Here is a 23232-nt window from a genome sequence, read left to right as displayed (position 1 = left end):
ATTTGTGTACAAAATATTGAAAAAGAATTAGTTTGCACAATAACACAATTTATGTTCACAAAAAAGACGGACTCTTTTTTTTTCATTTCAAATTGTTTTACTATAAAATAAATGGCTGGTGGGACGATGCGGACATGGGAATGTTGTGGCTCAGAAGTGAGCCGTTACTCTGTCAATCTCCAGGAGGTCATCCAAGATCTGGAGAGGAATGACAATTATAAAAAAGTCAAAAGTTTCAAACTCTACACACCCCCTTTCTCCACTATTGTTGTGTTCAAGTTGAACAGAACTATGTTCACAGAGCACTTTCCTCACTAATGGCTGATAGGATCGGTATGGCACTTCTAACAATTCCTTACAGTACCTATTTAAATAGACCCCCAAAACAGGGTGCTGGCCTCCAGCTCATACTCACAATGTCCTGCGTGGTGCCGATCTTCTTGGCCAGCTCGCTGCGCTCCATGGTGCTGAGGTACAGGTACTTGTTGAGCAGCTCCCCGTCCAGGACGTTGCGCACGGCATTCTGCAACGTCCGCCGGTCGCTGTGGAGCATTCTGGAGCACACCACACGCCTCGGTGAAACACTGTTTTACAGTCATTGGTGTCAACTGCAGATCACTAAGATAAAGTGTGGGAATGCACTTTGCTGGGCTGTAACACTGCTGTTTAATATAAAGCACTTGTATGCGCACACTGCTTGGTTGAACCATAAAAGAAAAAGACTAATCTTTTCCAATCCCTATGGTTATTCTGCACTCGGTCTTGTATTTTTTTTATGCAGCTAGGTTGTGCAGTACAATAGGACTGTACTATTTTAATATGAGGGTTCACATAACGGCGGACCAATTCACAAATGTGTTTTGGTCAGGAACCTTAAAGGTTGTATCAGCGATGTTGTGTGACGTCACTTCTGTTGGTATTTGAAGCAAGATCCCAAACAAACAGAGCCAGCACACCCCTCCCTTCCGCATTTCGTGCATCCAGTAAAAACTCATGATCGCAGCGCAAAACCCCAGAACACCCACCCCCCGTCGGTGATCTGTTGGAATACTATTTATTTGGGTTTTGAGTGGTTGGTAGTACCATTTGTTTTTGCGTGGGATCTCGGGGCATAGGCTGCCTACAGAGACGCGTTTTTTTGACGGCCTGCTTATGGGGTGGGCAGCTAGCGGATCATGAGGAAAGATCAGATGAATGTGATCATTTATGTTTCGGCCTAGAATCGCTGATACAACCTTTCATTCATTTTAGATTGCCAAGGGGCGTAATCAACAGGTGCTGAAAAATGCCTCTGGACGCAATCGGATAGCCCTACTAATCAGAGCAGCAAGACCTCAGTGCTGGCATCGTCAGGTTCCCAGACCAACTACTAGCCTGTGAACCAGACCAATCTCGCAAGCTCATGTTTCATTTGCTCTGCAGATTAGGTCTGGCTCCCCTTCCCAATCAAAAAGATTTCTGCCCAGTACAAGACGGACTGACCGATCACAACCATTTATCTGATAAGATCTGGGATGACGAGGAGCGCCGTAGAGGCACGTTCACCAGCCGGGGGGCTGGCCACGGCTGTGGAACGCCCTTTTGATTCCGTTCTTATTCCGTTGATTCCGTTATAAAATAAAAACTGTATGGTGTATTTTCACTCAAAGAAGAACAACCTTGATTGCACTTAAAGCTTTTGTTGAGGAGAAAGATGGCCGTGATTGGGGTAGGCCTGTCCAGGGGCCTTTTGTTCTGCCCGTCGGTGAGGTGGAAAATCGGAAATGAACCGAGAGGGTCCAGACTAATTGCAGTTTGCAGTTAATCTGGCGATGCCAGGCCAGCTAACTAGTAGGCCCTCTGTTGATGAGACACTGAACTCCTTTTAGGAGTTCCCTATATGAAGACAGCTGCACAATTTAGTGATTTGACACAACTCTGCATTACGGCTAATAATCCAAACTACCCTGAACTCTAACTGCACGCCAGAGTCTCTGAGTCAGTGAGGACTCACAGTGGGGTGTCAACACAGAACCAAACGTGTGGCTCTGATCATTTGTGGGCACTATTTGAGGAAGCTACCTAGCCAGGGCAGTTGGTATGTACGTACTTGTGTTGGACAAGAGGGGATGAGCTAAAAACAAAAAATTGCTGATCTGAGAATAAAAAATGTTAATAATTAATAATTAATTGGTCTTAGCAAAGTGGCCGAATCCTTTAATAAGTTGATGTTTCATGTGTGTGTACCTGAAGGCCTTGGGGTTGAGGCCGGCGTGGTGGGGCAGCATGGTGTTCAGGGCGTTCTGCAACATGAGCAGTCGGCGGTACGTCTTCTCCTGCATGGGGAGCAGCAGCCCCAGGCCTCCGTCCAGCGTGGCTGAGGAAGCACAGGGACACTCACAGGTTACACCTCCATAGTGCGGATGTTTGGGGAAGCACTGGAGAATAGACTTTAACGTAAGGTGGGCATTCTTCTACACATACAACTTTCTTTTTGGGGTCAAACGTTTGGGTTCGATCAGAGCGAGAGCAAGAGAGAGAGAGAGGGCCAGCCAGTGAGGGAGGGTAGCTAGTGAGAGCCAGAGAGAGAGGGAGCCAGAGAGAGAGAGGGAGCCAGAGAGAGAGAGGGAGCCAGAGAGAGAGAGGGAGCCAGAGAGAGAGAGGGAGCCAGAGAGAGAGGGGGAGCCAGAGAGAGAGAGGGAGCCAGAGAGAGAGGGGGAGCCAGAGGGGGAGAGAGAGAGAGAGAGAGAGAGAGAGAGAGAGAGAGAGAGAGAGAGAGAGAGAGAGAGAGAGAGAGAGAGAGAGAGAGAGAGAGAGAGAGAGAGAGAGAGGGGGAGAGAGAGAGAGAGAGAGGGAGCCAGAGAGAGAGGGGGAGCCAGAGAGAGAGGGGGAGCCAGAGAGAGAGGGGGAGCCAGAGAGAGAGAGGGAGCCAGAGAGAGAGAGGGAGCCAGAGAGAGAGAGGGAGCCAGAGAGAGAGAGGGAGCCAGAGAGAGAGAGGGAGCCAGAGAGAGAGGGGGAGCCAGAGAGAGAGAGGGAGCCAGAGAGAGAGGGGGAGCCAGAGGGGGAGAGAGAGAGAGAGAGAGAGAGAGAGAGAGAGAGGGGGAGAGAGAGAGAGAGAGAGAGAGGGAGCCAGAGAGAGAGGGGGAGCCAGAGAGAGAGGGGGAGCCAGAGAGAGAGAGAGAGCCAGAGACACACACCGAACCAGGTGATCTGCTTGTTGTCCCAGGTGAGGGTCTTCTTGCTGGCCCCGTCCTGGGCCCCCCTGCAGGGCATCCTCCAGAAGGTGTTGACGTTGGCGCCGGCGTTGAAGTCGGCGCGCCGCAGCAGCCGCATGCCCCCGAAGCTCTCCTTAGCTGGCAACCCCACAACCAACCCACTTGAGTGGCACGCAACACAGGGCCGGGGTGGGCAGCCCGCGTGTGTGCATGTGTTTAACAGAAGCATACAACTAGCCAGTCGTATGCAGACTTTCCTTAACTCGGTTTTAGCTTTTATTTTCCAAGCATGTCTGATTAATGTATGCTTCTGTTCATTTTGCTTAGCAATAGTAGTTTGGTTATTAAAACAGGGATAGAGTGAGTATCAGCCTCACCGCCTTACCTTCAGGTAGATACATGTAGACCGAAAGATTCTTGTCTCGGTCCGACACTAAAGTCAGAGAAAGAATCCATGAGGACACTCGTACTTCGTGATAGTTAACTTAGCTCTATAGCTGAGTACAACGTTACCCAAGAATCCCAGCTGGTTGTTGTCCACCATGAACTCAATGCTGTAAACCTCCAACGGCTTTGCGTCCTGTTACAAACAAATAAACAGGAAGTAGGTCAGGAAGACTGAAGGTAGACCTGGGCTCTGGATTTGATTAGAACAGAGTTAACACAATCTGGAACGGTCAGGCTTTTCTGTTCAGGACCATTGGGTTTCAGTTCAGCTACGATGTTCCCGTGTACACTACCCTTTTTTCAATGAAGATAACATGAAATTAATCGGAAATACAGTCTCGACATTGTAAGTGTGGTAAAAGAGAATACTAGCTGGAAACGGCAGATTTTTTATGGGATATATACATAGGTGCACAGAGGCCCATTTCCTGCCACCATCACTCCTGTGCTCTAATGGTAAATTGTTTAGCTAATCGTGTTAAAAGGCTTATTGATGATTAGAAAACCCTTCTGGAAACCTTAATAAAAGTGTGAGTTCTCATGGGTAACATGAAATGGTCTGGGTGACCCCAAACCTTTGAACGTGAGTGTAAATCATTCAAATAAACCACAACAGCTCGACGTACCCAAAACGAGGAGGCTACGGATGCACATTAACAACGAGTACACCTCTTCAACACAATCTAAACAAGTGTGTTCCCACCCACCCGGCTGACGAGGGAGAGGGTCTTGCTCTCCGTCTGGTAGCGCAGCAGCGAGACGCTCTTCATGAGGTCCGCCGCCAGGATGAAGTTCTTGATGCTGAACATCTGGTGGATGTGGAGCTGCGTGTCGATGAAGGCCATGCCCGTGAGGTCGTTGTCCTTCAGGCTCCACAGGAAGATCTGTGGGAGGAGGACCGGGAGGGTGGAATCGGTCGGAGCGCAAAAGAATAAAAAGCCCACAACGGAACTACGCAGTAATAAAAAGCTTGCGGTGAAATTCAAGGGACTAAAACGAGTTGCTGCTAGGCTTATAGACGACCACGAGAGCATTGAAATGCTCCTTTTTTGTGGTGCATGGCACCTTAACACATGCAGGACTCAGAGCAAAACAAGAGGTGGCCGGACCTTCTGGCCGATGGCGGACACCAGGAAGCCGCTGCAGTGGCACAGCGCTGTGACCGGGCCCTTCTGCTCCTTCTCGTACAGCGTCTTGAACTTGTTCTTGGTCAGGGGCTGGCCCGGCTCCGGCACCACCTCGATGATGTCCAGGATCAGGATCTACAAGGAGGCAGAGGTACAGTGTGACACACTTATCGTACATCTGGGGGATTTTGGCCTACTGCTAAAACCTTGCAGTGGTGCAGTGGGGTGGGGTAGGCTTTAGGGTAGGCTGTGGGGCAGTGAGGTGGGGTAGGCTTTAGGGTAGGCTGTGGGGCAGTGAGGTGGGGTAGGCTGTGGGGCAGTGAGGTGGGGTAGGCTGTGGGGCAGTGAGGTGGGGTAGGCTGTGGGGCAGTGAGGTGGGGTAGGCTGTGGGGCAGTGAGGTGGGGTAGGGGCTGTGGGGCAGTGAGGTGGGGTAGGCTGTGGGGCAGTGAGGTGGGGTAGGGGCTGTGGGGCAGTGAGGTGGGGTAGGCTGTGGGGCAGTGAGGTGGGGTAGGCTGTGGGGCAGTGAGGTGGGGTAGGCTGTGGGGCAGTGGGGTGGGGTAGGCTGTGGGGCAGTGGGGTGGGGTAGGGGCTGTGGTGGATAAGCAGCAGCAGGGACTCACCCTGCCCCGGCAGGTGACCTCCTCCCCCTGCATCAGGCAGGTGCCGGCGGCGATGTAGCCCTTCAGGCCCGACACCGTCTCCTGGCTCTTCAGGGCCACCGTCTTCATGCAGGTCACGTGCTCCCACTCCTCCAGGTCAATCCTGCCCAGCCGGAGAACACCCTCAGTCATATACCTTCTATGAACAAACGCTAGGATGCCCAATGACATCGCTCTCAGCCAATCCACTGCAAAGGGAACTAGCCCCGGTTTGTACACCGAAGCTAACGGTCCTGGGCACATATTCTGTAAGCAGTGCATGAGTTGGGATGCCACTCTTTAATACAACACTACTGCGACAGGCTCTACCGTATGTTGTCAATGATGGCCTGGGTCGTCTTCTTGTGTTTGGAAGTTCAAATATTGTTCATCATAGGTTTTTTTGTTGAAACGCTGCAAAACATGTACTACTCTTTTCCGTAAGAGGACTAATTGCGTATTATTATTATCATCATAGTGTCCTCCCTTCACTTGTAGATAACAGTGAATCCCCTGGCCTGACGGAGGAGGTCGAGCTGTGCTGGGGCGGTGGCTGGGCCCTCTCTTACCGCGTGTTGGGGATGGTCTCCCAGCTGACCGGGGAGATGAGCTGGATGGAGAACTTCTCCTGCTGAGGGTTGATGTAGCGGTCGTCTACAGGCGGGCAGACACAAGCGACAGGTTCAAACCAAAGACTTCTCCGCCGCCTCCGGCCTCATCCTCCACAGACTATGCTGGGATGAGAGTGACGAGTGCCGTGGTCTTACCTCTGTCTATGGTTTCAAACTCCTTCTCCTCCCCTGTCATCCGGGGGATGCGTGTGGTGGGCTCTTTGATGCTGGTGCATATGGCGTACACCTGGGGAGCACGCACACAACAAGCAGGAAATTCAACCCAACGGTTCGTTGGGAACGGCTCCCATACATGTGTCTTCATCTTCCTGTCCAACACACTCAAAACAGCCTCAGTCTTAATTTGTGTGCATTAACACACAGCAGACAAACAAGGAACAATTTAAGATTTATCTTTGAAGGTTTTCTCCTTTTTATTGCAGAGTGAGTAAGACAGGAGGATATGGGAGATAGAGGGGAGGACATGCAGCAAAGGACCACGTGCAGGAATTGAACCCGGGTCGCTGCGGTCAGGGGCCTTGATGGTAAGCTCTCTCCCCCGTTAACCACCAGGGCGCCCCGCGTGTGTTTGCTTGAATGCATGAATGAGTGAATGTGTGATTGAGTGAATGTGTGAATGAGTGAATGAGTGAACGAGTGAACGAGTGAATGTGTGAACGAGTGAATGTGTGAACGAGTGAATGTGTGAATGAGTGTATGAATGTCTTGCCTTGGACTCCACGTGGTAGGAGACGTAGTGCACGGTGCACCTCAAGGGGATCTTGCGGACGGGCCAGGGGGCGTCGTAGGACAGGTAGGTGGGCAGCACACTGATCCGCAGCTCTCCCTGTCGAGAGGGGGATTACACACACACACACACATTGGACTTGCTCCAATGACATACCTAGTACTTCCTCCTGAGTGGAGATAACTGTATATTGTTTGGCACAAAAAGATATAATAAAAGTTCAATGCAGAACTAAAGTATCCCTACCTGGTACAGTGAAGAGGCAGGTGCCTGCAGACTTCCGTGTGTGCGTGCGCTCACCTGCTTGTTGAAGTAGAGGAAGCCTTTGGGACAGTTGATGTTGTGGAAGGGGGAGAAGGACTCGATGGAGCCGTCGATGGTCATGGGGTGGAGCCGGAGGGCGCCGCGCGACGTCACCAGCATCCAGTGAGGGGACGGCCCGCAGATGAACACCTGGAGCCCAGGGGAGGAGCCGACGGCGGAGGAGGAGAGAGCAGGTCAGCCAGGGTCCCTTTGTCACGCGAGTGAGCGAGACGTCGTGGTTTAAAGACAAAGGGACTGTGCCGATTTGCGTTTCTTAAATGAGCATTCCAAAAGTTGATTGTAAAGCAGTGATGATGACTATGTGGTCATGCTGTCCACTGTTGGGTAGTTCGTTGTGATTGAAACCTGTTTGTGCCTGATATAGGGCTGGGCGATATATCGATATTTAAAATATATTGATATTTTTTCAAACGCGATATGGAACGAGACCATATCGTCAACATCAATATAATTTAATTTGCGTTGAAATTACAGCACATTTGTTGCAAATAACAGCAGTTTCGAAACGCGCCTGCCGCCTGCTATTTCGTACTCAACTCTGCTTATGTCTCTCCCGCTCTGCCTCCGGCTCACACACACAGTCTCTGCCCCCCCTTCCACTCACGTCACTTTTTGAATTCACAAAACATGGAGTCCGCTGGCACGAGCGGCTCCGAGGAGCTTGTTTGTAAGCGTAAGATCAACGGCTCCATAGTATGGAAATGGTTTGGATATAAGGTGTCTGACGAATTACAAAATCACGTAATTTGTAGAGAGTGCTTAAATACTGTCGCAACCAAAGGGTTGCAATTCTGTGCATAATATTCCGGAGGCGCACACAGCTTTTGGCCGTGATATCATATATTAGAATGTTCTCAAATACGAGGTGGAGAGAGTGTCTAGTCCACGGTTTATTCAACCATCAAACTGTATTCAATTCTGAACGGTAGGAATAGTAATGGTAAATCCAAACAGTAGCTAGGTATAGTAATAACGGTAACTCCACAGTAACTAACTTCAAGGTTTCTCACTCCGTGAGACCCAAACATAAAACATAAACAAGTAACTTAGCAACTCACATCACCTCACGCCTCGGCATAATGAACATCACCGTCAGATACGCCGGTACAAACACTTTCCCACTGTTAATACATGTGGTGAAACGGCATGGCAGGAACCCAGCCCTTACCCCAGAGTACCCCGAGATGTCCTCAAAGTAGCGGAACCGGGCCACTCGGCTCTTGATGACCACGCCGTCCTCCCCGCCGTCGGCCCGCCGTTCCTTCCTGACCTTTGACCTTTTCTCCCGGAAGTTGATGTTGTGGGGCATCTAGGCGGAACGGTGGGGAGGTTTTAATTACGACGGGAGGGGGTGAACCATTCGGTCTCCAGCGGTGGCTGTGATCCGAGACGCCCACGGACTGGAGGGCCCTTACCTTCTTGAAGCGCACTTTGAGGTTCTGGGCTTGCTGCTGGTCGTAAGGGAAGGCCTCGTAGATGAGCAGCTCCTGGTCCACGTGCACCTGCGGCACAAAAGGGGAATGCCTTACAATGAGAAGCATCAGGGTCCTTCCCACGTGCACTGTTGGGGTGATAACTGGTCTGAATCAGCAGACTCTCTTTTGGGTTCCCCCTCATTCTGCGCCTGCACTGCTGCACCCAGCTGGATAGTGTGATTTGTCTCTACAGCCTAATAACATCAAGTCCCAAGTGATCCAAAGGTCAATCCTCCTGTATTTTCTTCCCATTATATAGCATGCAATATAGATCGACATATCTATCTATCAGAGATGGGACAAAGTCACTGTTTGGCAAGTCCCAAGTAAGTCCCAAGTCTTAGCAGTCAAGTCCGAGTCAAGTCCAAGTCAAAGTCACACAGAGTCCAAGTCAAAGTCCCAAACCTTTTCAAGTCTTGAACAACTCACCATGTATTTTTACTTAATGTCATTATTAGGATATTGATCATAATTTCAACATATCACTCTAATGTACAGTGTCACTGATTATCAATACAGTTATAATATGTTCATTGTTTCTGTCTTCAAATGTGTTATGATATGTGCATGTGCCGAAATCTTATGTTGTCTCAGAGGAGAAGTGAGAGTGGACGGTGGGTTTGAATTGTATTAGTAGGCTACGGAAGGCACCACTGTGACCCTAAAGTTGGTAAAGCTGTGCCTTGACTAGTGTGGCATATGAGCTATGTATGGATGTCTGAAAGGACTGCTTGAGTGGATGTCAGTTACAGTATGCCACGACTTTCCTTAAGGAAATTGTCCTTTCAGTAGCTGAAGTAGAAGTAGCTGATGTAGTAGTAGTAGTAGCAAAAGTAGTAGTATTAGTAGTAGTAGTAGTAGCTGAAGTAGTAGTAGTAGTAGTAGCTGAATTTGTAGTACTAATGGTAGTAGTAGTAATAGTAGTAATGGTATTCTCTTTAAGATAGCGTAGCCGGTTTAAAGTAGCCCAATAGGGTGGGAAAAACCGCCTAATCTGGGAACACTGCCTGAACGTCCTCAAAATGTAGCCCAACAGGGCGGTAGAAACCACCCAATCTGGCAACACTGCTGAATCTCCTCACGCTCCAGCGTCAACGTGAATCAATGAGACCAACTGAAACAAAGCCGATGTGCAACTTAAACTCTGACTCTGAAGAAAGCATAAATGATATCGAAATTCCGGTTAGATATTATTGAAGATATGAGTGTGTAGATTTGTGACATTTTTTGATTAGTTCATGAGGATTTGTAGCGCGACAAATTCGCTCGAGTTTAATGTTTTCAACTTTGCATCATTCGCGTGATGACAGCCAATCAGCGTTCAACAGCGTGGCCACTGAGTGACATGTGTAACGTAACATCCAATCAGCGTTCAACCGGCCAACCGTTCCCTGCAGTGCAGTCCAGGGTGAACCGCAGCAAATTCGCCTGACAAAACTTGCACAGCGACAGTTTATGATTTGTCGCGCGACAAAACTTGGGCGACAACGCGAACGGGCGACAAATGTGTCTTTTGGTGTGAACCCACCTTTAAGTGTCAGGGGCTGGCCAGACGGCTTCAATGGGACCAACTCAAAACGCAGCCGATATGAAACTAAAACCGTTACTCTGATAAAGTATAAATGATATCGAAATTTTGTCAAAATCATGACTAGAGTCTGATTCGAGTCCAAGCCATGTGACTCGAGTCCACATTCACTGCTATCTATAGATATACATTCTAATATATAGAATTTAGTAGGAAGAGTGTTTGCTGTTGAATCCTATATCTGGACTTACCAGCAGGTAGGGCCTGGTGTGGTTGTTGCCGAGCGACACCAGGGTCACCTCCTTGACCAGAGGGATCTCCCCCTGTCGCGTCACCTCCTCTTTTTTACCCTCCCCCTGTGTGGCCGACTGGCCCGAGGAGCTGTCCACCAACACCCTCTGGCCGACGGGGAAGTTCTTCACTAGGAACACCAGACGCCAGTCGGGGAGCTGGTAGATCTAGAAAACAAGCAAAGATTACACGGCATTTAGATCCAGGATTCTCTTTAGGTTGTATGATCAATGATACATGGATTTCCATGATCAGTAGTGATCCGTATCATGCCCCCATAGCGATGGTTCAAGGCGTGCGAGTGTGTGTGAGTGGGCGGTACCTCCATCACGCCGTTCTCGCGGACTATCATGCACCAGTGGGTGGGCTCGGCTTTGTCCCTGCCCCCCTCGCCCCCGGGCGGCGCCGAGGTGGAGGAGCCGCGGTTGGGGTCGTCCCGGTTCGCCGCCATTTCCGCGTTGCAGTCTCCGTACAGCATCTCTTCCTCGTCATCCAACGAGTGGCTAGGAACGCACACAAACACACACACTGAGTGAATGTTGTGCACTGTTTTGGTCACCCCGTTGAGCTTTTCTAATGGGAGACGATTCTGGTTTTGAATTGACAGATAAACACGTACACTCTGTACTACACACAGAGTTTTATTGTACGGAAAGATTACAAATGTATGAAGGGATAGTCTGGTCACACGGACCGGCAATATATTATCAAACTGATTACACATGTGAACAGGGATTTCAAATGTACACACAGATCTTACTCTGCTGAGACAAATCCAACCCCATATGTTCTATACTTAATCAGACCCCCAAATATTGTCATCAACACAAATCAATCAAACCATAAACGACTGGTTTTCAAGTTTTCTTTGTGCTTTTTAATATGTTGATATGAATTTTGGCCTAGTTTTGAATAGGATATACAATTAAAATCCAAAATAAAAGCATTTACCAAGGCATGTTGTAAATAATACTAAAATAGGGTTGCTTTAGTACCCTAGTCGTGTCCAAGCAATGTTGGATATGAAATGCGACTCTGGCACCACCACCACCACCGTGGCATTAACCAATGACTGTCCGAGAAGCTTAAAGATCTCCTTTTATACTACTTTTCTGGTCTTAATTTCTTATCAATGACTCCTATAGAGCAACCTGACACGAATCACAGCACAATAAACTGTCGATTTTCGGGAAACTCTTCCTCTCATCTGGGCGCTTTCAGCATTCTCTGTCAACGCTCGGCTTCGTCCTTCTCCGCCCCCTCGCCCCCCTCCTGCCAACCCCCCTCCGTTGTGATTGGTTACCTTCCGGAAGACCTGCGAAGGGCATTACCATACATGGAAAATCCGGATTGTTCTACGTAGATAAATCCCGGAAATTTGAACAAGTGGATGGCGACCGGCGTCCCTAGTGTTTAGGTCAGCATGGAATACGTCTAAATACATGTACGTCATTATTTGACATTTTAGTATGGTTAAACATGACTATAAATCATTATAACAACGTTTATAGGTCATAAAAGTCGAAAAGCATGATAGGTGCTCTTTAACTCTCTCTTTCGGATGCGCCATCAACATCAACCACATCAGACAGACCGCTACACAGACAACTCGGCATGATGTTGAAGTGCCTATCCAGAGGCACTTCAACATCAGGCTAAGAACGCCACTTGAGTTTGCCGAAGAGTTAAGAGGTTGCAGAGCTTCATAAATTGGTTGCAGAGCAAAACATAGGATTTTTCACCCGCTTTCTCCAAATGTCTTAATTTAGTCACGGCGATAAAATGGCGCTATGTTGAAAATCATATAAGACTTATTACGACGCTCAAAAACAAAACAAAGATGAGTGTGGGTCCTCCGCTTTAAGGCACAGGCTGACTTAAGGCCTGAACTCACCTCAGCTCCTGGAAGACGGTCTCGGACTCAGACAGGCTGCGGCACACCGTGTCGTCCCGGACCGGGCAGCTCACCATCTTGTTCTCCGTGGTGAACATCCCACTCACATCGCGGTACGCACACAGCGAGATCACGCGGGATTGCTGCAGAGGAGGAGGGAGAGAGAGAGAAAGAGAAAGAGAGAGAGAGAGAGAGAGAGAGAGAGAGAGAGATAGAGAAAAATTTAAGAATAATCATAAGAGAATAATAACTCATAAAACTTGTAAAAAGGACAGTTGGAGTGAAACTCTATTGAATTCATAATATCAAGAGATGATATGGAGGTGGGGGCCGACGAGAGGAGACGCCTGGGGACTCACGGTGGAGATGTGGGGCTTCTGCAGGGCCAGCCTGTGTGTCTTGCCCAGGTACGAGTCGCTCTTCAGCACGAACATGGTGACCGCGCCGTCCCCCGTCATGATGACAACGTGGGGGTCGGCCACGGAGCAGTGCACGATGGGAGAGCCCAGGTCCACGGGGATGAAGTGCAGCTGGGTCACTGGTGGGAAACATAAGACGTTTCAACTTCAAAGATTGATTGCAACAGTCAAAGCTGCTGTGGGTGAGATTTGAGTTGTAGAGAGAGAGAGCAGAAGAGGTAGAGATCTTTCAGACTAAACTAAACTGACTCGGCTCCCTCCCTGTGTACCCCACCAGGGTTGCATTTCACACCTGTGATTGACAGGCAAGATGGCTTCCCGGACCAATCAGGGGAGGGACGCCCTTATTGGTCTGAAATGGTCGGGAGCCATCTTAATTGTGTATCGTCTCATACAGAAACTCGTATTGTCACAGAGCATATCACAAAGTAAAGCTTATCGATGGCTATATCATTTCTAACAAATGGCACTAAAATGACAGCTCTCAAGTATGAGGTCTTTCCCAGGTTCAGAACCACGTGTGGACTTGCCTCCTTCCAGCAGGCGTATGCCCATGGGCGACACCTGGATGATGTACTTGTTGTCCCCGATGTTGCCCGCAAACACGGTGGGTCCCTGCGTGGCGAAGCCGCTGGTGTCCAGCTCCATGATCTCCTGGCCCGTCTGCAGGATCTGCAGGGAGGAGGGTGTGCGCGGTTGGAGTGACAGATTGCGAGGCCAATCCAAACGGTGGACATGTCTCCATGGTGCGCGTGCGTACCATGGTGGAGTCCTCTCGGCTCAGGATGAGGAAGCCGTGCTTCTTCTTGTCCTCCTCCGCAGCGGGCTTCTCCTCCTCCTTGGCTCCCTCCTCCTCCTTCCCCGCCTGATCCTTCTCCTCGCCGGCCTCTCCCTCCTCCTCCTCCTCCTCCTCACCGTGCTCCGACACCTCCTTCTCTCCTTTTTCCCCTGAATCTTCCTTTTTCGCCGACTGGTGGGTTTAATACACGATACATTCATACATGAATATGAGTCCTTGATCAAGTTGTCTGATTATACATGTAAATATACTGATATTTTGGTATTTCTCTACTAAAAGGCTTGACTAAAACCAGTTTCAATTCATTCTTACTCTTTTCCTTAATCATGGGTCTGTCCCATTATGTATCAGGGCATAGGAACTTGCCTAGGTTAGTGCTCTACGTGTGCCCTGGTGCATAAATGGAACAGATCAATAATTTGTTCTATGAGTGACACCTTGATTTGTCCTGATGCAATAATAGCAAATCAGAGATATTGTGATCCTTTTCGACCCTCAAACTAACTGCCCCCCCCCAATAAACGATAGGTCAGCTCTACTGTAAAATTAAACTTTAGAATACATTTACATTATACTTTTACATTTAGCAGATGCTTTTATCCAAAGCGACTTACAAAAAGTACATTTGTCAGAAGAAGGAGAAACAATATATCTCTGTCGGTACAGTAAGGATGTTCTTAGAACCAAGTGCAAAGCACTAACAATCGCTAGGTTACACAACAAAGATGGCTAGGATAAGATGCTGCACAACTAAGTACTATAACCAAGTAAGACATACGATAAGTGCGTACAGTAAGTGCCAGGACGTACGACATACAATAAGTAGGAGGGGTATGAGGGGGAGAAGGACTCAATAAATCGTGTCAAGAAAGTGATCCAAACCCGGCTACCTTTTTGTCGTCTTTGGCCTCGTTGGAGATGACCGTCCACATGTCGTGGCAGCCAGGCAGCTCGAAGGTGGTGACCACCTGTGGTCTGATGCTCCTCTGGGGGACCCAAGGAAGACCACAACATGCCCACGTGGACCAGCAGGGGGCCCCCGCAGGAGAGAGAGGGAAATCAAGAGGCAGGCAAACAGGTTTTGGGGGGGGGGGTCAAATACCACCAGAGGAATACAATTTTACAGAGTTAATTTGCGTCCTTATTGGAACAAGTTAACCTTCTCTACAGCTGAAGTTTGTTTTTGGATTGGATCCTAATTCCACCATGCTTGCAAGCATCTTTGATTACAGCTCTAAAAAGCAGGCTCCCTCTGTCTAGCCTGTAAGCCTACAAACCACACAACAATACTAAGCTGCCTTGTGTGTTTTGTTGTCCTCACAAGATCAAATACAATCCTTACATCTTTCTTGCCCTCATTACCTTATTAACTTGTTAATATGTATATAAGACAGATTGTGTTGCTTTATAATAACCACCCACGTGCCAAGAGCAGCTACCACCCAAACGAGTTTTAATCTATTCAGAGTTTGCCACAAAGGAACACATTGGCTTTGTTAGTAGAATGACATAACCTGCTCTCCTGGTCCAGTGAACCTCCTTTGTGTTACAAAGACAGTTGATAAGTGTTCCAACAATGAAATGACGGGCGTTATTCATCATGACTGCATCATTGAAAAAGCATATTTGGTGGCAGCCTGCCCATGCTGTCCCTGGGGTGTTACAAGCAGGCCCGTCGTTCTCTGAGCCTGCCCTGGTAAACCCAGGCTTTAGCTTAGTGTAGCACCAGCATGGCTCAACCTGCAGCGGACGGCCCTCGCCACTGCACGTTGGAGCCACAGTGCGGCAGCACCTGTCTATACACACACACACACACACACAGAGACACAGACACACACACACGCAGGTGCATATTGCAGTGCGGTACGATGTTTACCTGAAGCACAGACAGAGCACCATTCTTGCCGAAACCAGAGCACACCACGACTTCCAGGTCAGGCTCGGGGTTGCTCTGGAACTGAGGACAGATAGGGGCGCGGTGAATTCCTTTGCACAGTAATAAAATAAAACCGTGCAGATGACCTCAGCACTGCTGCGGAGTGAGAAGAAAATAATGAGGTGGTGACACGCCCCCCTCCCTTCCAAGTACTACTACCACCTGAGTAACATGTCAAAGCAATACTAATCAACCGTACAGAGAAAGACTGCTGAAATGGTTTCCGTTGACTTTGTTAACATGTTTCCGTCAAAGAGTTGATTGCTAATAAACATCTCAGAGTACTTAAGTATCCGTTCGTCAGTTAAACACATTTAGACAGGGGTCTTCAACGTTTTCCAGGCCAAGGACCCCCAAACTGATGGAGAGATGGAGCGGGGACCCCCTACTTATATATTGTATAAAATTGTGTTTTATATTAAACTGGTCCTATAGTGCCATGTATAAATGTACCTTGTTACTTTGCATTCAATACTAAGATATTCAAATAATACACAGGTTCCTAAATTCATGTTTTTATTTTAAACATGTGCAAGGTACAGTGAGTAGGGTGGCCATGCCACTGCCATACATAAACATAACATAATAAACTGATACCTGCCAAGATCACCAATGTCGGTCAATTGCATGTAATCATGCATAAAAGCTATTCAAACTGACATTTTTTTAACATAAATGTGGAAAACGAAAATTAGTGATGTTTGTTTGCCCCAGGGTGTCCGGTTGCTAAGCGACGTCAACGTCTTTGGCAGACTATTTCTCTGCTGATGGCTTATTTTCCCGATAATGACCGGCGTTCTGTACATTATCCCTTGCATAACAGCACTCTCTATCTCCCAACAGTCTTGGCTGTGCACTCTCATCCAAATACGTATTGTTTGCGGCGGAGGAGGGGGTAGATGTAAAGACCGGACGAGAAACTGACGTCGCTGTGCTGTCCTTCTTCTTAATTGAAGGAGAAAGCAGAGAAAAGCTCTCTCCTGCTGGTCTTTCATTAAAATCAAATACATAAAGATGTGTCAGGTGTGTGCGAGAGACATACGAACGTACGCTTACCACTTTCGTAAATGCCATATATGTATAGTACATTCGGATCGCATGATAGGAATAGATCTAATCCGATTAGATATTGGATCAAAAGTGTCCATGTAAACGCGGATAGTGTGTTGGATTCATGTTAATGTGTATTTAAAGACATTTCAATTTGTGGAAAAATTTGCGGGGGGAATATAAAAAAAATGTCTAATCAACCAAAACTTTCGCGACCCCCTGCAGTACCTCCGTGGACCCCCTGTTGAAGACCTCTGCATTGAGACATGATCATTGGGTTATTTATTATGAAACTTTCCAATATAATCTGTGTTATTCGACAATAACTTTGAATAATTACACCGATTATATTACACAGATTGTATTGAAAAGTGTGCAACAACGCTTTTTAACAACTCATTTCCAGTCAATGGGTTAAATCACTGCCTCAGAAGTCTGTGGCCCTACTACAGTGACAAACACACATTCTTAGAGTTAATTGTACCTCTTCAGACAGGAAGGCCGGCTCGCCCATGGAGGCATTAGCACAAGGTCCAATGTTGAGGATGCTGTCACACACCTGTGGACGAATGAAAGGGGAAAATTAGGTCCATTGCTATGAGTGTAATCCAGACGATTTAGGTGCATGACAGCCAAGTGAACCAATTACTTTACCTCAAAAGAGTAGGTGGCCAGTTGAGTGCCTGACTGGGCCTCGCTGCCATACACTTCGATCTCATCCACCTCATCTGAAAGGAGTGAAAAGTGAATGACGGGAAACTCATAAATTCTATATTTAAGAGGCATCGTTCAAATACATAACAGGATCTCATTTAAATACCAGTCCAGTTGGCCGAAGTGTCCAACCTCTTCTTCTTGCTCGGTGGCTCCTCCTGACAACAAACAAAGTCACAACAGATTCAACATCAAACCCAACACTGCTTCATGCAATCCTTTCAAAGGTTTGGTACTGCTCAGTGGTGGGAAGGGGGTGTACAAAAACAATATACGAATAAAGGTAAGATACATGCCTTGATTATTCTGACAGATTATCAACACAGACAGAAATCATCCTTGTGAGCCCTTCCAGATATTAACCTCTTCATCACTAGACCTATTTCTGAGTTTTATTCTGAAAATATCCAACCCAAATTAAATAGATTAGCCTATATCTACAAAAAAAAAAGCTATCACATGTAATCTTGTAAAAGGAAGAACACCTGTTGTTGTGCAAGTGAAATATTCAATGCGGATACTACTGGGTTAGAGTGAATAAAGCTACAATAGCTTTAGAATGCAAAAGTATAATAGGGCCAAAGCACAACATCTGATGAGTACCTGGGTCAAAATTTGATTCCAATTAAGTGAAATAGAGAAAATATAGGTTTAAGGAAAGGTTTAGGCGAAATCACTAAATAAATCAATAAATCCAATGCAGAATTGACAATATAAACTTGATGAGACACAAACCGGTAGATATCTTGAGGAACCATTGTATAATTTTGATCCCTCTATTGAAAGGTCAAGGTGAAAATAAATGTCTGACACCAAGTCAAACAATCACAGTTGCACTATACTGCCTCCAGATGGCAACGAAGAAGGTGTAATCTGATAGCAATTTACCCATTTCCTCTGAAACCCTCTCTTAGCTCCTAATTATTGATTGTAAACACCATGGTTATTTGCTAAATGGCGTCCAGACAATGGATTATCCGTTTACATTTTTTTTTTTTTAAATCAAACAAACTAATGAATAGTCGTCTGTGCTAATTTCTGTTTATCTTTCAACATCGTTGTCTATTTCATCTCAAATAAATTCAGATGAACGCTGAACTTCCCTCAGGCCGTTGTTTTGAAATCCTCCCTGTGGCGCTTCTTGTTCGTCCTGAACTAGAACTCACTGTGTCAGTACATGAAGCTGAACCCCTCCCCCTTGTGCTGATTGGTCCCATCTTTTCCTAATTTCTAGGAGAGAATTTAGAGGGGCCGGACCGAGAGAAACAGAATGGGAACCGAGATCCACTTGAGTCCACCTGAGCTTTCCGAAAGAAGGACCCCACATAAGCCAGGCGTCCTACCGGCTTGTCCTTGTCCCTCTCCTTCTCCTGCTGGCCCTCCTCGGCTAAGGCCTCCTGCAGCTTCTCCGTGTACTTCAGCAGCAGAGAGTTGCCCAGGCGGGACCCCAGGAACAGATAGCCGGGCTCCATGGTCATCATCTGGTGGAGGCGAGAGCGCAACGCTGCAAACCACGTCCTTCTCACACGTCTAGTGGACCTGACTATTGGCTGAGCATCAGCACTCATTATTCTCTTTGAGCCGAGTGTTGCCTTAAGAGGTGCAATACAGTGCATGTGATGTACACATAATTAAGTCCAGGTGAGTCTCAACGTTTTTTCTGAATCCTGTCATTCAATGAGTACGGGTGCACATTTACCCCAGTCACCTAGACTGCACTTGACTGCAATAAATATCCCAGTTACTTACAATGTTTTGTCATTTATAGCTATAAGACAGTTCTACAATTAAACCGCCCCTTACAGTTCAAGCGGTCTATTAGTGATGATGACATTGTGTGCATAGTACTAAATATGAAAGAAAAACTGCATGTTTGTTGATTCAGATGGACTTGTATCCCAGCAGTCTAGTGACGCTGGGATCCAAGTGGTCAGTCACTCACGCAGGTGGTCAGCACGCTGGCGGCCGCCTTGTCAAAGTGGAAGGCCCTCACGCTCCTCATGCCGTCGGTGATCAGGGTCAGCACGTAGCTGGAGGAAGAGGACGTCGGTATGCATACTAGTATGTAGGTATGCATGTAGGTAGGTATGCCTGGATGAATATATTGGGCTTGTATGTACATGTGTTTTTCTCTGTTATTAACTCGTCTCTGTAAACGCACCCTTGACTGTGAGAAAGGCGAATTATAAAATATGAATTACTATAGATAAAATGCATACAGAGTAGGGATGGGCACGAGTAGTGAATTCCAAACTCGAGTGATCGAATGAATTCCTTGAGGATCAATGGAGTACTCGTTTAATCTAATCTATTTTTAGAATGCAAAGCATCCGAAATTTATTAGATTAAACTTCATTTTGTCTGTGTGTGTATATGCAAACTCGAGTTTGCCTGTCCACCAACCGAGTTCATTTGTAACGAGGAGTACTCGAGTAATCGATTCCTCACGCCCATCCCTAATACAGAAGTAGATGCACCGTATGCTACTTATTGGAGCATAGAGAAAATAATCCCACCCCTCCCTTCAGGCCTTCCTTAAGACCCTTAAGTGTCCTAGAAGCTTAACCCTCTCTCGGACATTACGTTTCACTCTTATCCATGTTAGACTAGTGTCGCTACATTACAAGAGAGGTATTAATAAGGGACATCGATCTTATTGAGACGTTCCTTTATGGTGTTTGCAATCTCCAACATCACCGCAGGACTTTTAAGAGAGCTATATTTTTCCACAGCATTGTTGCTGAAAAAGATTTCTTGCAGCATTAACCCTTTTGGCACCAAACTCACATTTCACCTCCCTTCAGCGAGATCACCATCTTGTCATGGCCGATGAAGGAGGACTGTGAGCAGTCCAGGGAGATCTTCACCTCTTCCTGCACACCTGGACAATGAAGATATGGGCGCAGTATTCATGGATGGGTATTCTGACACCGTGCAGACGGACAGACACAGCCATGGTAGATGTAGGCAAGAGCACTCACGCAGTGGGAAGGCTGTGGTCCCGGTCGTTTGAGAATTTAGGGAAACTCCGAATGGTGGAACGCTCTGGTTGAGATACAGCAATGAATTCACAGCAAACACCACCACGCCACCTACATGGGATGCATCATAATGAAGACACTGTTGAACGATAAACATGACAACTTCTTTACCCAAAACATTGGAGTTACATTAATGTAACAGATTCTATCTTGCACTGCTTTTGCGTAAAATAACAGCCATTTAACTCTTTGTTTCAATTATTCAAAGCATTTGAGAGTAGTGTATTTTAGATTTGCATATAGTTCTTTATAAAGAAACAACACAATCTCTAAGCAATTTATGTCTTGCTGGTGAAATAAATTAGAATAGTTTCTTAAAATGTTCCTCGCAAAATCCAATCCTTGCTAAATCTGATCAAAGATCAAAATAGTTTTTGGTTACATAATGTGAAGCGCCTCTTAGATGTAACTGTGTTTAAGGGGCTATTAAAGTTTGGTCCCTCGATCCTTTCTTTATTCCCTACCCTCCAACCACAGGGCTCAGGGCTCACTCACCGATGGGCTTGGGAACAGCCATGACCTGGGTACAGTCAAAGGGCAGGTTAGTGAGTGACCAGATGACCGGGTGCACCTTCTGCATGATGTTGAGGGAGATGGCCACAATGCTGCAGGTGTCCTGGCGCACAGCCACGCGGCTGCCAGACACACAAACACACACAGTTTGACCATGAACTCATTACAACCCAGTGTCAGTTTGTTTTTTCCTTCTTCTTGAAATGAAAGTGTTGTTGAATATGACGATTTTAAAAACACCATGTTTTCATATTTAATATACTCAAATTAGAGTTTTCTGTTTTCATGAAATAGTCATAAATACTGCACTCAGTAACACATCAGCAACAAGAGACAAAAAGAAAAAACGGACAACTACTTTGACTGGAAGCACTGCAGAACTCACCCAGGCCACGTTTGGTTTGGCTCAAAGAGGATGAGCAGGGTGGGCTCATAGTAGCCATGGAGGAACTTCATGTCGATGATGTTAAGCAATTTCTCATCCAGCTCGCGGACATCAATGAGGTAGCTGGGAAGGAAGCTGGACTTGGGCCTGGAGAAGAAAGAGAGCGAGAACATCGGTTTGAAATCCACCAGAAACATCTATGCAACAAAATATATCCACTCTTAGGAGTTGAGACCTGTGTGTGCGTGTGCGTGTGCGTGTGTGTGTGTGTGTGTGTGTGTGTGTGTGTGTGTGTGTGTGTGTGTGTGTGTGTGTGTGTGTGTGTGCGCGCACGCATACCCTTCGCCAACGCCCCCCTCCTGCTCATCCGTCAGAGTGTCCTTTCTGAACGGCAACACAACCAGTTTAGTGCCGTAAACCAGCATCACAGCGCAGCGGTTCTCAGGGTCCACACGTACCATGGGGGTGTGGACGTTTTGCACAAATCCATCCTGAGGAACACAAGGCAACAGCAAGGCAATGTAGCAGCACAAGCTGGTCATAGCTGGTCAAAGAGCGCCAGAGCGAGAGAAATGGAGCGAGAGCAAGAGCGCCACTTACCCTGAGCTCTGGCTCCTCAAAGAAATGAAGAGAAAGAGTTTTCAGGTCATGGGTGCCTGGGTCATACTCCACCACTGACAACTATAAAACAAGAGAAGATGTAGGTGCATTTAACAAATATATTTTAATTTATGGTATGTGACGACAATATTTTGTCTTGTTTTTTGACAATCTGGACACTCTTGTATTGACAAAATAGCATTAACATTAAATAAATGACATGACTATGTTGTGAAAGTATATTAGTGCACATTACATAAAAGCCAACCCTTCAGTGTACAACTGCCCAGATGCTGGTACCTTAGCGTCTTTGAAGCTGAGCAGCAGTGCATCCCTGTTGGCCCCCGACAGCTGGACACTGGCCATGGACATGATGTTGCCAAAGAGAGAGAAGGATGCCACCTGCTCCAGCTTCTCCTTCCGGGTCTTGGCATCTGTTACGAGACAAGAATCAACTCAGCCCAAAAGTAGACATGACATCAAATCATGGCCGTTTACATATGACAATAACAAACTTATCAGAGGAAGACATGTGGACGTACCCGGAGCCTTTTCAGCCTTTGAGGTCGTCTAAAAACAATGATACAAATTGATTAGGATTTAAAAGGGATACTTTTATATATATATATATATATATATATATATCGTATCTCAGGGGAATATATATATATATAATTCAATGTAAATGCAGTTATAATATAAGTGGCCTTTTCACCTCCACATCATGGATTATCCTGTAGACATAGAGCTGAGATGTTCCCGCAACAACCAAGTTCTTCTCCTTGTTTGAGATGAAGTTGCAGTAGACAGAGAACTCCACTGCAGTGGGAGTGTGTGCTTGCCTGTACACAGCATACATACTGGACAGTGGCCCTCCACACCCGACAGGCGAGTCACCTCACTATGAGCTACAATGGAGAACACCAAAAACTGTGAAACATCTTTTATATGCATGTATTCACGTCATCTTACATAAATCTAGTCACATATACGTCGCATTCGGCCAATGGGTCGCCATTGCAACAACCAAACGATGTTCTCATACACCCACGAACCCATTCATCCTCAAATGCAGAGAAAAGTGACCGACACCTGCGTGTGTGCTAAAAGGAAACACAATTTCTTAAAGCCTTTGCCCTGAACGAGGATGTATACATTATATTCGTGTGCAGCAATAATTTAATAGTGAAATAGTGTAAATAACCCATGTGTGCGAAGAACCGGTAGCTTGGCTTGCTAACCTAGCTAATAAAGCTAGCTTATGTAGCCAGCTTTTAAAGTATGGGTGCACCACACCAAACGGTTAAGGAACCTTTACGCTATTACTACACAATGCTTGCTTGAACATACCTAAGGTAAATTCCTTATTTGACTTTCCAGGCTACGGTTTCCTTTAAAGACTGCACATCTCCTATGAGTCGCAGGCTAGGTTAACGCTGTTTTCATTATTAAGAGGCGTGTTGTGTATTGAAGTGGCGCCGTTTCTTCCGGTGGCGC

General features: G+C 46.8%; 1 protein-coding gene across 1 annotated transcript; it reads right to left on the bottom strand.

Moving 5' to 3' along the window:
• Nucleotides 1-64: 64 nt before the first annotated feature.
• On the bottom strand, nucleotides 65-23220 carry cpsf1 (cleavage and polyadenylation specific factor 1). The gene is made up of 38 exons (XM_079749094.1): nucleotides 23086-23220; nucleotides 22451-22643; nucleotides 22278-22305; nucleotides 22036-22169; nucleotides 21736-21816; nucleotides 21475-21626; nucleotides 21136-21282; nucleotides 20733-20872; nucleotides 20178-20288; nucleotides 19984-20077; nucleotides 19139-19226; nucleotides 18540-18677; nucleotides 17303-17354; nucleotides 17137-17210; nucleotides 16967-17041; nucleotides 15373-15453; nucleotides 14387-14482; nucleotides 13458-13667; nucleotides 13228-13369; nucleotides 12638-12816; nucleotides 12279-12421; nucleotides 10707-10887; nucleotides 10345-10551; nucleotides 8506-8592; nucleotides 8259-8399; nucleotides 7067-7219; nucleotides 6749-6865; nucleotides 6175-6265; nucleotides 5977-6061; nucleotides 5390-5531; nucleotides 4751-4903; nucleotides 4349-4525; nucleotides 3708-3774; nucleotides 3580-3627; nucleotides 3177-3332; nucleotides 2227-2356; nucleotides 416-554; nucleotides 65-198 (listed from the first exon to the last, which is right to left on the bottom strand). Exons 2-38 carry the CDS (start codon nucleotides 22592-22594, stop codon nucleotides 151-153), a joined length of 4431 nt encoding a protein of 1476 aa, XP_079605220.1. The 5' UTR covers nucleotides 22595-22643; nucleotides 23086-23220; the 3' UTR covers nucleotides 65-150.
• Nucleotides 23221-23232: the final 12 nt, after the last annotated feature.

This window comes from Pollachius pollachius, assembly GCF_949987615.1.
Source record: "Pollachius pollachius genome assembly, chromosome: 13".
In the NCBI taxonomy this organism is placed as follows: Eukaryota; Metazoa; Chordata; class Actinopteri; order Gadiformes; family Gadidae; genus Pollachius; species Pollachius pollachius.
Note: the sequence above shows the minus strand (reverse complement) of the source record. Positions and strands in the feature narration are given on the sequence as shown.

Bases quoted from the DNA above. Each gene is read 5' to 3' on its own strand.
- cpsf1 (XM_079749094.1), bottom strand. From the start codon at position 22,594: ATGTATGCTGTGTACAGGCAAGCACACACTCCCACTGCAGTGGAGTTC. The intron at 20,289-20,732 runs GTGAGTGAGCCC...CATCCCATGTAG, and splicing joins GGCTGTTCCCAAGCCCATCG to GTGGCGTGGTGGTGTTTGCT. The intron at 18,678-19,138 runs GTGAGTGACTGA...CGCCTCCACCAG, and splicing joins CCAGCGTGCTGACCACCTGC to ATGATGACCATGGAGCCCGG.